Source organism: Palaemon carinicauda, chromosome 2 (assembly GCF_036898095.1).
Source record: "Palaemon carinicauda isolate YSFRI2023 chromosome 2, ASM3689809v2, whole genome shotgun sequence".
In the NCBI taxonomy this organism is placed as follows: Eukaryota; Metazoa; Arthropoda; class Malacostraca; order Decapoda; family Palaemonidae; genus Palaemon; species Palaemon carinicauda.
This window is the reverse complement of record NC_090726.1, coordinates 88,765,181-88,778,516: the sequence shown is the minus strand read 5'-3', so window position 1 is coordinate 88,778,516 and position 13,336 is coordinate 88,765,181. Positions and strand designations below refer to the sequence as shown.

The 13,336-nt window shown below is 49.6% G+C and overlaps 1 protein-coding gene across 21 annotated transcripts in view; it reads left to right on the top strand.

The window, feature by feature from the left end:
- Positions 1–13,336, top strand: part of LOC137625896 (zinc finger CCCH domain-containing protein 18-like) — a 384,898-nt gene that overhangs the window by 76,533 nt on the left and 295,029 nt on the right. For all 21 annotated transcript variants that reach the window (XM_068356883.1, XM_068356874.1, XM_068357032.1 and 18 more), the window contains exon 5: positions 1,761–1,908. In XM_068356883.1, coding sequence (XP_068212984.1) covers positions 1,761–1,908 — 148 coding nt within the window. The remainder of the gene's footprint in view (positions 1–1,760; positions 1,909–13,336) is intronic.

Genomic DNA, 13,336 nt, shown 5'->3' with positions numbered 1-13,336 from the left:
TATAATTTCCCCTACATTTGGGAACACAGCACCGATACGGCATATTGTTTTGAAGCGGGAAAGCACTTCCGGGCAAACGCTACTCACACTGCTAATGTTTATTGTTTTTTTTTTTTTATATTTTCCTTAAATTACTTTTTCAATTTTTCACAAATTTCATCAGCTTGTTCTCGAAGGGTCATTTAAAATTCACAGCTATTATCCATCTCTTTTTCTATGTTTTAAGGGGAAAAATTAGTTTCTCACCAGCATGACCTCACTCTATAAATGATTGGGGCAAACTGACTTTAAAAGACTACCTGACCGAATCTAGACGTCTGATCTAGACTTGCCCCCTCATGGACTACCTGGTACATGTCAGGGGTATTTAAATCCCTTTGTGAAATGGCCTTCTACTCTCGCTGGCCACAATAGGAGTCACCATCACTACTAGAACCAGAACTCTGCGAGACTTCAGAGGAAGTTGGACTATTATCCACAAGTCCTGGACTATCCGAGTCTCAGTTACCGGATCAGGACCCTTTGGATACCAGAAAAAGAGCTTTCTAAGCTAGACTGGAGGTTCAAGCCATACTCATACACAGTTATGAAATTATTTGTCCTCAGTCAGAACTTAGCCCTCCTCCTTGGAATGTGGTTCAGGTCTTTCAGTCACTGAAGGGCCCTGCCTGTAAACCTTTACACCAGGCCTCAGACCGCCACTTCACGTGGAAGACGGTGTTCCTACTTGCCTTGGCCTCGGCCAAGAGAGTTAGCGAACAGCATGGTCTATCCTCTGATGTCTCCCACTTTAGGAGATGGGGCGAAGAAACTACAGCTATGTCTCCTGAGTTCATTGTTAAGACTTAAAATCCGTGTGTGCTGGACTCTAGGTTCGGCCCTTTTGCGGATAGAAAGTCTCCGTTCTGTAATCGAAGATCCAGACCAACTGGTACTTTGCCTAGTGCTTCCTAAGTATAGAAATAATACTTTGTTACGTCCTTAATACCTCTATAAGGTAGGGTATTGGGTAAGTCTTAGAACTCTAGGTCCTGTACTTGAGTTCCTACGTTAAAGACAAGCCACATGGCTAGTTCTACTGACACACAAGCTTCTGCAGGCCGCTATTAGTGCATTACCTTATATTGGCACTCGATTTTAGCGAGGGTAGAGTTCCTACTAGGGTTGATCACAGATTGAACTAGAGATAACCAAGGCCAGTTGGTGAGGACTTCCTCCCTCCTAAGAGTAAGTTACCCCTATAGATAACGAAGGATTTGTATTTGCTCTGGAACAAATGACAAATTCAGAGGTAATTTGTATTTTTCTTAGCATACAAACCTGGAGCTATTTATACAAATTGGCCTGCCACCCTGTTCCTGAGAAGTCCTGCTAGAAAGCAAAATGGTTGTTAGCCCGAGAGGTGTGAGTGAGCAGGGTGGCCAGTCTACCCCACCCTCTAATTAGCGGATGTTGTAGTTATTCCTCACTAAAATGAACTTGCCTCGTCTTTCAGCTACGGCGAAAGTAATACCCCTATAAACAGCTCCAGGTTTGTATGCTAGGAAAAATGCAAATTACCTCCGAATTTTTCATATTTTTTACCATTGAAAAGAAAATGTTTTTATAAAACTTCTGATCATTGTTTTTATAAAACTTCTGATCATTGCTGGTAACACTAGTATACCTAGCTCAAAGAATTGCTGTTGGTTGTTACTTGAACTAAATTGGTTTTTAATATAATGTTTTGGAGGGCTAACAATTTGTGCTTTTTATTTCAGATTTTTCAACAAGGGCCAGTGTACGTGGGGAACAAACTGTCGCTTTTTACATCCTGGTGTATCTGACAAAGGCAATTATAATATGTTTGCACCTTCTAAACCCCAGGCTAATACAGACAAGGAAGAGGAAACAACTGAAAGGGAACGGGTATGTATATGTCTAAATGTTCCAGTAATCTTTTCAAAGAAAGCACTAAATTATCAATTTTAGCAGGAAATTTATTTGTAAAGTACTTGAATTCAGAACTAAGTAAATCCCAAAGCATGGTCTGAAAAACTTTATTACTCTTTGTTTGTGTCAAGGATTTCAGAATATGAATGAAGCCTATCAAAGACTATTCAAGCTGATCACATGACAGGTAGATGCAAAAAATAAAATTGTTCAGTATACTTCAGATGTAGAAGTAGCATTGATGATTCTTACTAGCACAATGTAGATACAGTAGCATAAGTGGTTACTAATAATGCTAAGAAAAGCTGTTTACTAATAATGCTTGAGATGAAGAATTATCAAGAAAGTTGTTTTTACACATATACAAATCCTTTGCTCTTTATTATTATGGAGATATTGTTTCGGGGTAGGTGGAAACTAGAAATAACTTTTTACTCGAGATATAATAACCCGCTGCTAATTAGTGGGAATAACTAGTCATCCCGCTCTCACACTCATCCAGTGTATTTGTACTTTCGCTCTCCTGTAAACCCTAAAATTAAACTAACTATAAAACTTACTTTGCTTTTCCCTTTCTCTTTGTAGGTGTGTCTGGTCTTTTGAAGGCTGTCAATATGCGGGTTTGCCTTGGCATTGAAGATTGCTCTTGTTGGACCTTTATGTCAACTTAGAAGGCGAATCCTCATTTTCTTTGCCCTGCGTGCAGACGCAATTCTGCACTCAGGCTTCTTCCTGCGGAGAGTGTTGGGAGTGGTCATCCTCCTAGTGGGAAGAAAGTAATATCCCTTGGGGTCTTCCTTGAGGTCAAACTTCTCCGGTGCCTCATCCTCTCCCTGCTGACCCTACCTTTTCTGTCTTCTCCAGAGGACGGGTGAGTAATCGTGATGACCGTTTGATCCCCGGATAACCTTCAGGTGGGGAGTCTGTCTTTTTTGACAATATGCGTCAACTCTGGCCTTCTTTGGGGCTTTCAGGTTCCCCCAATAAATAACAGCTCTTGGAGTTGCTGAAGCTTGGGCACAGCAGGAGTACACATCTGCTCCGCAAGGTTTGGCTACAGCCTTCCCTTGAGCCTCTGGAGTGGTGTTCCCTCCAGGTCTCGTGCCCTATGCTGAAGCGTCCTTTGCAACTTTTTGCTCACCTGAGTAGTTGCGGGCAGGATCTTCCCGGAGTCCCGGCTAGGTTTGTGATCTTCCTGAGATGAGCATGCCAGTTGAACTTGTTCAGCCAGCTGAACTTGCTCAACTTGCTGTGCACACTCATCACCCTGAGGTTGCTTAGCTCACTGAGTTTCCTCATCAGTAGAAACGGTGTGTTCCTCTGCACCCTGTAGTAGGTCGTCATCCTTACCTGTGAGAAAGGGTTTCCTCAATTAGTGGTCTTGCCCTCGAGTACCTCGCAAGCAAGCATTAGATTCTTATATGCCATGGTCTAAATCTTCGGATCATCTGCCAACTGCTTGGAGTCTCAGTCCCTTGTCATTGGTCCTCTAGGCCACAATGAGTCTCAAGTCTTGTGAGACCTGGCCTTTCGGGGTCCTTGCCCTGGGCTTTACTCTATACTGTACAGGGTAGAACCTGCTTATTCTGACGTCTGCGACTTTTCTCAAACAAGGCCCTTAGCTTAGCTTGCTTCCATACGATCACATGCCTCCTCCTGTAGGAGCGTGAAAGGCTACTTGTCAACTTCTGGCATGTTCTCTGATGATTGTTCATGCTCCTGTTCACGCTCCTAGTTGGGCGGGAGATTCTTGCGCTCTGCCGCGCACTCGCCAGCCATGCGCTTTAAAGTTGGGTGGGCGAGCTCCTGCTGACAAAGCTCTGCGAGCACTACCTCTGTGGCAAGCACATGAACCTCGCCAAGAAAACAACTGTACGTGATCGGCACGCTTATGAATGCTCGCCTGTTGGAGTTCCTGCGGCCATCCCTTCATTCGCAAAGGATGTGTCATGATTTCTTGAGCTTGTAACTATAGTGAAGCAGCCGGTTAGCGAACCGGTCCCAGCTCCATGATCAGAGGCCCCTCTTGCCCAATCTCTATGCCTCCCTTGTGGTTTCAGGATTGCCTGGGAGTTTGATCCACCTGTGGACCCCAGGCGTAGGAGTATTGCCCCTTGGCCTGCTCCTCCTCCTACGTCACATCCTTTTGCTCTTCCTAAGCGTTAATCCAGATACCTAGAATCTCAAAGCCTTCTATACTAGCCCTGATCCCATTTGGGAGAAACTGGCAATCATCCTAGTAAAACTGGTCAAGTCGAGAAGGGGCCACAGGGAGGAGACACCTCCCTAGGGGATTCCCATCACCCGAGGACAAGAGGGGTTTGAGATTTCCAATTACCTCTGTCTCCGGTAGAGTTTGTAACTACCGAACCAACCGTTCCACTTCCAGAGCCCTTGTTGGTCCTGTTGGACCCTCCTCAGGCCCAGCAGCCAGTCGATTTCCTCAGGAGACTCCATCACTCCTTGCCTCCTTTTTGGCCAAGCCCTAGGAGCAGGACATGAAGAACCTTCCTGAAAACTGGTCCTCAAAGTACTCTGAGGCTGCAGGTCAGCAGAAGGGCAATCTTGGTTTAGTTCCAGACTTGGTGGTAATGGCGGCGCAGAACCTCCCCTCTAGGTCTTAGGCCTCTGCAAGGGACCCTGTTGACAAACTTGGCTGGATGGGAGTTGAGGTCTGAACGAATCGCAAGTCGGACGACGTTTCAGACCACCGCGTTTCTTGTAATTTGTAATGTATATTTGTTCCAACACAAATATCCCTTTTGATAGGGATATACCGTGGGGGAAGCTGAAAGACGAGCCATGATAATTTTAGTGAGGGATAACCACCCCCAACCACTAATTAGCGGAAGGGGTGGGGGTTAGCTGACTATCCTGCTCCCTCATACACCTGTACTGAGCACCCACTTTTCTTTCTGGCTCGTTGGAGACTTGTCATACTGCCACTCACTCCCGCAAAGACTTGCCATTGAAGTAATACTTTTATTCTTATTCTTTCACAAGTGTGCTTGGTTTTCTTCTTGAAAGTTCCATGCGTACATGATCGAAGGGAGATGGACCCCCACCTGCTTAGTCCAGCTTGCTCAGGGCCAGTGTCACTGGGATGACACCTGTAGTGAGTGTAGGGATTGGTCTGCCTCCCAGTGGGAGAGTTTCGGGAGAAGGAAAAAGAAGTCAAAGCAGTGTTCTTGTCCTTCGTGGTCTTCCTCAAAGTTGAAGAAATCGCAGGCTTATTCTTTAACCCCCTAATCTCTTCCCGTGTCCGCCGGTCATCTGAGTAGCAGCATAGCCCTGATTACTCCAGGTCAACCTTGTAGGTCAAGGGTCGGTACCGTTTCCCCTAGTGATTCGGTCCCGCCAAAATCAGGATGTGCTGGATCCTAGATTTGGCCTATTCTAGATAATAGAGAGTCTTCGTTGTGTAATCGAAGATCTAGACCAACTGGTACTTTGTCTAGTAAGAAGTCTGAGGTGTTACCTTAAAGAACAGCAGCAGCTGGGCCCATGCCAGCACTATTTGTCAGCTTGGGGAAGGTCAAGAGGAGGGTCAAAAGAAATACAATATCTTCTTGAATCTGCAAGGTCATTGACTTTACACTTAATGCTGACCTTCCTCCTCAAAAATGACCTTGAGCTCTTGATGTCGGGCATAGTAATGTCCCTGGCCTTCAAGAAAAACTACTCTGTGGGGCAGGTACTACCATCAGGTGTGTGGAATCTTTATATGACCTTCACCGCCTAGTACCTGCAAGACGTAACCCACAGGAACATGGATACGTTTTCCATTGGTCCTGTGGTGGCTGCACAACAAGTGGTCTAAAACACTTCAAGCTCCTTGATGGAAAAGTAGCAGAGGGTTGAGGGCTGAGGTTACCCGGGTTAGTCTGGGGTGAATGAGTAATGAATGACTGGCTTCCTTGTTCTTTTCACCTTCTTCCCCTCCCGGGGAAATCAACACCACAGTACCCAGCATAGCGGATTACACCTCTCTGCAGGTAAGATTCATTTCACTTGTGTATTTTAAGTATAGAAATAATACTTGTTAAGTCTCCAATACCCCCTGCAAGGGAGGCTTTTGGGTGAAGTCTCAGTACTCTCAGATTCCTATGACTTGTGATCCTATTTACTAAGACTAGCCACATTGCTAGTATACCAAACACACATCTTGTGTTGGCCGCTAATTGCGCATAGCACAACTATTTTAGTGAGGGTTAGGTTCCTACTACCTTCAGTCTAATATGGAGGGAAAGATAACCCCGCTTATATTCCTAAGAGGTAAGTCATCCCTATAAGTAGCGAAGAGCTTGTATTTGTGTCTGAACAAATGATAAATTTGAAAGTAATAAGTATTTTTCCTAACATGCAAACTTGGAGCTAGTTATACAAATTGGCCTGCCCGCACTGTCCCCTAAGAAGTCCTGCCAGAAAGTAGTGGGTGCTCAGACCAGGTGTGTAAGTGAGTTGGGTAGTCGGTTACCCCCAACCCTCCTGCTAACTAATGGTTGCGGTGGTTATCCCTCGCTAAAATTATCATGGCTTGTCTTTCAGCTTTGCCGAAAGTATATCCCTATAAATACAGTATATATAAAATCTTTAGTTATTCCAGCACGGAGTACTTACCTCGAACTACTTTCTTAGGAGTATCTGGGATCTCCCAACCGACCAGAATTTTGTGTAGTTTCCCCTATCTCCGTTTTCTATAGTGGGTACCTCTGGCGGAGTAATACGCGCCATGAGGCGACCCGGGGTCAGAGAGCGTGCTCGGTCAGGTCTCGACCTCTAGTAAGTTTTTGGTCGCTACGTGATTAACATCTCGCCGCGCTCTCTCTTCACCCAGTGCGACCCTTTGTGTCTCCACGCGGTCCCCACGTGTTCAATCCTTAACCTTATCCACCTCTTTCCTCTGTGTCCCTGTGTCAATTGGTGCTTTATTGTTTCATTATGGAGCATCCCCGTCGTTGCCCCGGGCCTATGGCCGGTAAATCTTGTGGTGCCTTTCTCTCCAAGCCGGAGGTCGACCCCCACACCTTGCGTTCGTCGTGTAGGGGCAGTGTTTGTTCCCCTACAGCCATGTGTCCGGAGTGCGAGTCTTGGAACGAGATCCAGTGGGTGCGCTACGGCACGAAGAAGAAGAAAGCTACCAAGAGTTCGCCTAAGAAGTCTAGCGTCGCCTCGCCTCTAGCGTCGCCCGATGCCTCGTCGGAGAGGGGTTCCTTACCGCCTTCCCCTACCCAGAGTAGGGGACGAGGTAAGTCCGTTGCGGTTGCGGGGAAGCAGCCTATTGCCCTTCCCCAGGAGTCTGAGATGTCTGTTGGTGGGGATGTTGTGTCGGTTCAGGCAAGTGGGGGGGGGCCTGAGGGAGGGGAGGAAGTGTGTTCGGGAGACGAGGTCCTGGTGCCCGCAGGGCCCGTCTCTTCCGACGATACGATGTGGGGTAGCCTGCTACGGCCTCTTCCCCCGCATCTTGGGTGTGCATTTCAGGTACTTCAGCGACCGGGGGAGACGCCGAGAAGGAAGGAGAATCACCGAGTTCGTATCCCGTCGCCTGGGCGCCTCCGAGGACGCCCTTCAGGTCGCCCATGAGACTGGAGGAGGAGTTTGACGCCTGGTTCGCCCACAAGAAAGTTACTTGGTCTCCTCCGGCGACGTCGTCAACGCTCCCGCCCGTGTTTCTACAGCCCTCTTCGCCAGCGGACCGGCACGAAGATCCCCCAGCAACTCGAGACGCATCAGAGGAGTCGTTTGTCGAAAGGTGAATGGGTGCGGGTCACGATCCCCCGGAGTCATCTACTCAAAGCTACTGCCACCCTGAGCACCTCTGGCTGGCTCCCTAGAGCCCCTTCGCCACCCTCGCGGCACGGCTCCTCCAGCAGAACCGATCATCGTCGGAGGTCGTCGCACCAGGTCTCGGTAGAGAAGCATAAGTCCACGAAGGCTCCCGCTCCATCTGCCCAGCGGAAAGAGTCGCTCCTTCGGCCTGGCAGCTTTGTCCCGGCCTCCGGTTCTTCGACGGCTTTCCCAGAACATCAAAGCCAGCCAGCTGGTACGGAGAATCCCGCAGCTCCGCGAAGCTCCGCGGGAGGGAGTAGACCCATGACGGCTACTCCCGTCCCATCGGATCCACCCGCCCAGCGGGTCGCCCTGCCAATGGCTCAGCAGGAGAAGAAGAGGCTTCCTCCCCACGCGGATCCCTCCGTCATCGACGAGGCTCCCCATGCGGATCCCTCCGTCATTGACGAGGCTCCCCATGCAGAGGATCAGATAACAGAAGGCCTCGCGAAAGGGGGGGAATGCTCTACGGACGAAGTCTCCACCTACAGGAAAGTCTTGGCCCTCATCAGGCGCCACCATAGTCTGGATGAGCTTAAGCCCTCGGCAGAACAAGCCTGGCTCTCCGGTCTTAGCAGACTGGTAGACAACCCAGTACAACAGAAGCCTTCCCTGGCCCTTCCCCTGGTGAGGGACGTGAAGCAGGGTATGGACCACATAGACAGGTTCATAGCCAGCCAAGCAGATTCCCCCCAGGAGCCAGGGTGCCTCCAAACTTCTCCCGGGACTTAAAACGCAAAAATGCTTTCATGTCCCGGAGGGGCATCGCGGAGGTCCCCGTACGGTCGAGCCAGCGATCGCCATTCTGAACCAAGGAGCGGCTGAAGATAAGGCATCCTCTGTTCCGGTGTGCTTTTCACCAGGGGAAACTGCCATGATGGAGGATATGGCCCTAGACCTGGTTTACGTGTCTTCGTGGTTGGACTGGTGGGCCTGCACGTTGGTGGGATTCCAGTCATCTCATGACCTCTCCGTTCCCGAGAATCAGTCCCTACTAAGGGAACTGATCAGTTCGGGAGGAAAGGCTCTTAAGTTTCTATCTTACCAGTCGCTTTCTCAAGTAGCCAACTGGGTCCTGCGGAAGAGGGACACAGTGCTGAGCAAGCCCCAGTTTGGGGCGAGTTTGTGTTCCCCCTGAAGGCAGTCGAGGAGACCATGGAGAGGGTCAGGAAGCTTAAAGAAGCGGGAGAGCCCAGACCCCCGCCTGCAAGATGGCCAGCCCACAGGAGACCCTCTTCAGACGTCCCTCACCCGTCCCATGTTTCACCAGTCCAACCGATGAGGGACTCCCCGTCGGTGTCTTGGCACCAAGGCCCGCAGCCCTCCCGTAGGGGTAGTTCAGCCCCACAGTCTAACTTTAGGCCCGCCTATTCCAACTCCAGGAGAGGGCGATCCAGCCGCACCTCTAGAAGGAGATAGGAAGGGAGACCTCCTACTCCGGCTGAAGCCTCAGGTAGGGGGATGCCTCAAACACTTGGCAAGCCTGGCGGGACCACGGAGCGGATCCGTGGACCGTAGCAGTACTGAAGGAAGGGTACAGGTTGCCCTTCCTAGCGGAACCGCCCCCTCTGATCCCGGACCAACAGGTGGAGTGGTTGGCGCCCAAGGACCCCTTGAGAAGAACAGCATTGCAGGAGGAAGTGTCGGCCATGCTCGCCAAAGGGGCGGTAGAACCAGTCAGGAATCCCGGGCCGGGGTTCTACAGCAGACTCTTCCTGGTGGAGAAAGTGACAGGGGGATGGAGGCCGGTCATAGATCTGTCGGCCCTCAACAAGTTTGTGTGCAAGACCCACTTAGAGATGGACACCCCGAAGTCTGTGTTGGCAGCCTTGAGAGAAGGGGACTTCATGATGTCCATAGATCTCAAGGATGCCTACTTCCAGATCCCTGTCCACCCCTGCAGCAGAAAGTTCCTAAGAGTAAAATGGGGTACCCAAGCGTTACAATTCAGAACCCTCTGCTTCGGACTGTCGACAGCTCCTCAGGTCTTCACGAGGGTCTTCGCAACAGTCTCAGCCTGGGCACACGAGCAGGGCATCCGCCTGATTCGGTACCTAGACGACTGGTTGTTGCTTTCAGCCTCAGAGGGAGCAAGGCGCGAAGCTTCTACAGTTCTGCAGTGTCTTGGGTATCATCATCTACTGGAAAAGTCACAGCTGACACCCTACACCAGGATGACCTACCTGGGGATGGTTCTAGACTCCCAGTTGGTGAGGGCCTTCCCCTCCTCGGAGAGGCTAGACAATCTGGATCAGATACTTCGACCCTTCCTAACGGACCAGCCCAGGAGAGCCAAGGACTGACAGAGATTGGTAGGCCACCTCGTGTTATTGGAGAAGTTGGTCCCCCAGGGGAGGCTCAAACTCAGGGGAGTTCAATGGAACCTGGAGGAGCTCTGGACCCAGGGCGACTCCCCGCACAGAATAGTCCCGGTATTCCCGGAGACAAAGGAAGTCCTGAAGTGGTGGCATGACAGGACAAACACCCTCAAAGGAAGGCCCGTCGCAATCGATCATCCGGAGATGCTGCTGTTCACGGACGCATCAAAGGAGGGTTGGGGACCCCATGTTCTCGACGAGTCAGCAAAAGGGAAATGGTCCCTCGCGGAGAAGAGCCGTCACATAAACGTGCTATAGCTGATGGCCGTGCAAAGGGCATGCCGAGAATTCGTCCATCTACTCCGGGGAAACACCGTGGCTCTGATGTGCGACAACGCCACGGTGGTGGCCTACGTGAAGAAACAAGGAGGACTGAAGTCGAAGGAGCTGTGCAGTCTCACGACTCAATACCTGGAATGGGCGGTAGAGGAACAGATCGAAGTCACAGCCAGGTTCATTCCGGGAAAGAAGAACGTTCTAGCCGACGGCCTCAGCAGGATGGGCCAAGTAGTTGGGTCGGAGTGGTCCTTGCACCTGACAGTGGCCCGGACGGTCATCCTGAAGTGGGGCTCGCCGGTGATAGACCTCTTCACCACGAGGCTAAACGCACAGTTCCCCGTGTTTTGTTCTCCTGTGCCAGACCCAACAGCAGCGTTCGAGGACGCCTTTCAACACCCTTGGAACAATCTCGACGTGTATGCCTTCCCGCCTTTCGGGATGCTCAGACAAGTTCTCAACAGAGTGAGGCGGGCAAACAACCTATGGATGACCTTGGTAACGCCCTGGTGGCCGGAGAGAGAATGGTTCGCGGACCTAAAAGAACTGGCGCGCCTTCCTCCTTGGCCCCTTCCAGACAGGCCAGACCTCCTCCGGCAACCACACTTCCAAAGGTTTCACGAAAACCCTCGGTCCCTCCGCCTACACGCGTGGAGTTATCGAGCGCCTCCTGAAGAGGGAAGGATACTCGTCGAAGACCACAACAAGGATGTCGGGGGTACCTAAGACGGTCCTCGGTTGCGGTATACCAGGCGAAGTGGGCCACCTTTACTAAATGGTGCGCCTCACAGAACATCAGGCCGTTGGAGGCCTCCATTCACGAGATAGCCGACTTCCTGGTCTATCTGAGAGACGACGTGGGTACGTCCATCCCAGCCATCAAGGGAGTCCGAGCGGCGTTGGGCCAAGACTTCCTCCTGAAAGACATCGATATAGGAGCCTCTAGACAAATCTCGATGCTCATCAGGAGTTTCGAATAGTCGTGTTCTCCCCAGGGCTCGAGGGTGCCCCAGTGGAATGTGGCTAGAGTTCTGAAAGTTCTGTCAGAGCCGCCCTTCGAACCCCTCAAAGATATTCTGGACAAAGAGCTCACCCTCAAAACAGTCTTCCTGTTAGCCCTTGCGTCGGCTAAGAGAGTAAGTGAGCTCCATGGGCTGTCATATGAGGTCTCGCACTCGAAGGGTTGGCGGGAAGCAACTTTCAGATTCTTACCTAACTTTGTAGCCAAGACTCAGAACCCAGCTTACTGGGACCCTAGGTTTGAGTTCTCAGTGCCAGCGATGCTGGGTTTGGACAACCCGAGGGACTTGTTACTGTGCCCAGTCAGAGCGGTGCGTAAGTAACTAGAGGAAACTTCCAGGCTTCGGCCTGTGATCAAGAGTCTGTTCGTCTCCTCAGGGCTAGTGAAGAAGCCAGTCTCCAAGAATATGGTCTCTTTCTGGTTACGGCAGGTAATCATGAGAGCCTACGACAGCTCTGGAGTCTCCCTTCTGGGAAAGCCTAGACCCCATGATATTAGGGGCCTGAGTACTTCGTTGGCCTTCAAGAGGAACATGGCGGTGGGCCAGATCCTGAAGGCAGGCACTTGGTCAAGTCCACCTTTACGGCTCGCTACCTAAAAGACTGTTCTAGAAAATCTTTCGACGGCTTTTTTCTTGGTCCCTTCATTTCTGCGTTCCAGAAGATTTAAAGGCGTAGCCCGGGGAAGCTGTGGGCAGTAAGTCCAAGAGACACAGGTTCCTTCCTTACCTTTCCCCCCCCGTATCAACCTTCTCCTCCATTACCCTTGATCCCTTCACCTACCATGGGGAACATGTTCAGTGGATGCATACGTCTCCGAAGACTCTTACAGAGGTGAGTCACTTAGACACTAAGATAGTTTTTTGCATAGTTTTCACTAGTTTCTCGTTTCTTTTTTTGGGTTAATAGAACTTAGCCTCCTATCTAGGTTCGTTTTTCCCTTCTCCAGACGGTCTCTCGGTCCGAAAGGCCACTCCCACCTCCTAAAATATAAGTCTCCTAAGAAAGTAGTTCGAGGTAAGTACTCCGTGTTGGAACAAATCACAAATTTTAAGTAATTTGTATTTTTCCTAACAGTACTTACCTCGAACTACTTTTGGGTTATGGCCCACCCATCTTGCCCCGAGTGCCTTACAGGACTTTTGGAACCTTATCTATCATAAACTTACTGGAGGTCGAGACCTGGCCGAGCACGCTCTCTGACCCCGGGTCGCCTCATGGCGCGTATTCCTCCGCCAGAGGTACCCACTATAGAAAACGGAGATAGGGGAAACTACACAAAATTCTGGTCGGTTGGGAGGGGATCCCAGATACTCCTGAGAAAGTAGTTCGAGGTAAGTACTGTTAGGAAAAATACAAATTACTTAAAATTTGTGATTTTTCCATGGGAGTGTTCAAGGTTTTCACACATAGGCTGGGTTCGTTTATCAGCAGTGAATAGCAAATTTCAGTAACAAGTCGGCATTATTTTGTCATCTTCTAAACAGTATAGATTTGCTTTACAATTATTTGTTTTGTACAGTGCAAGGTGTAATTATAAAAACTTCTCTCTGAAAGAGAGAGAGAGAGAGAGAGAGAGAGAGAGAGAGAGAGAGAGAGAGAGAGAGAGAGAGACTCCAAACATTTCCGAAATTTAAAACAAAAGTACAGGGTTTTCTTAAAGCACAATCAACTATTTAGAAATTTTATAGAATAAAGTGATGTTTCCTAAAAAATAGTGGTTTGCTGACGAAATCGGATGTCATATTTTAAGCTACGATTGAAATGGATGTATACTCGGTAGAATTTTTTTGTTTCATATTTAATTGACGCTTTTTGAGAAAACCTATTTTGGTTTCTTCATCTACAGTATATGTAAGTATTGTATAACACTGGAGAGAGAGAGAGAGAGAGAGAGAGAG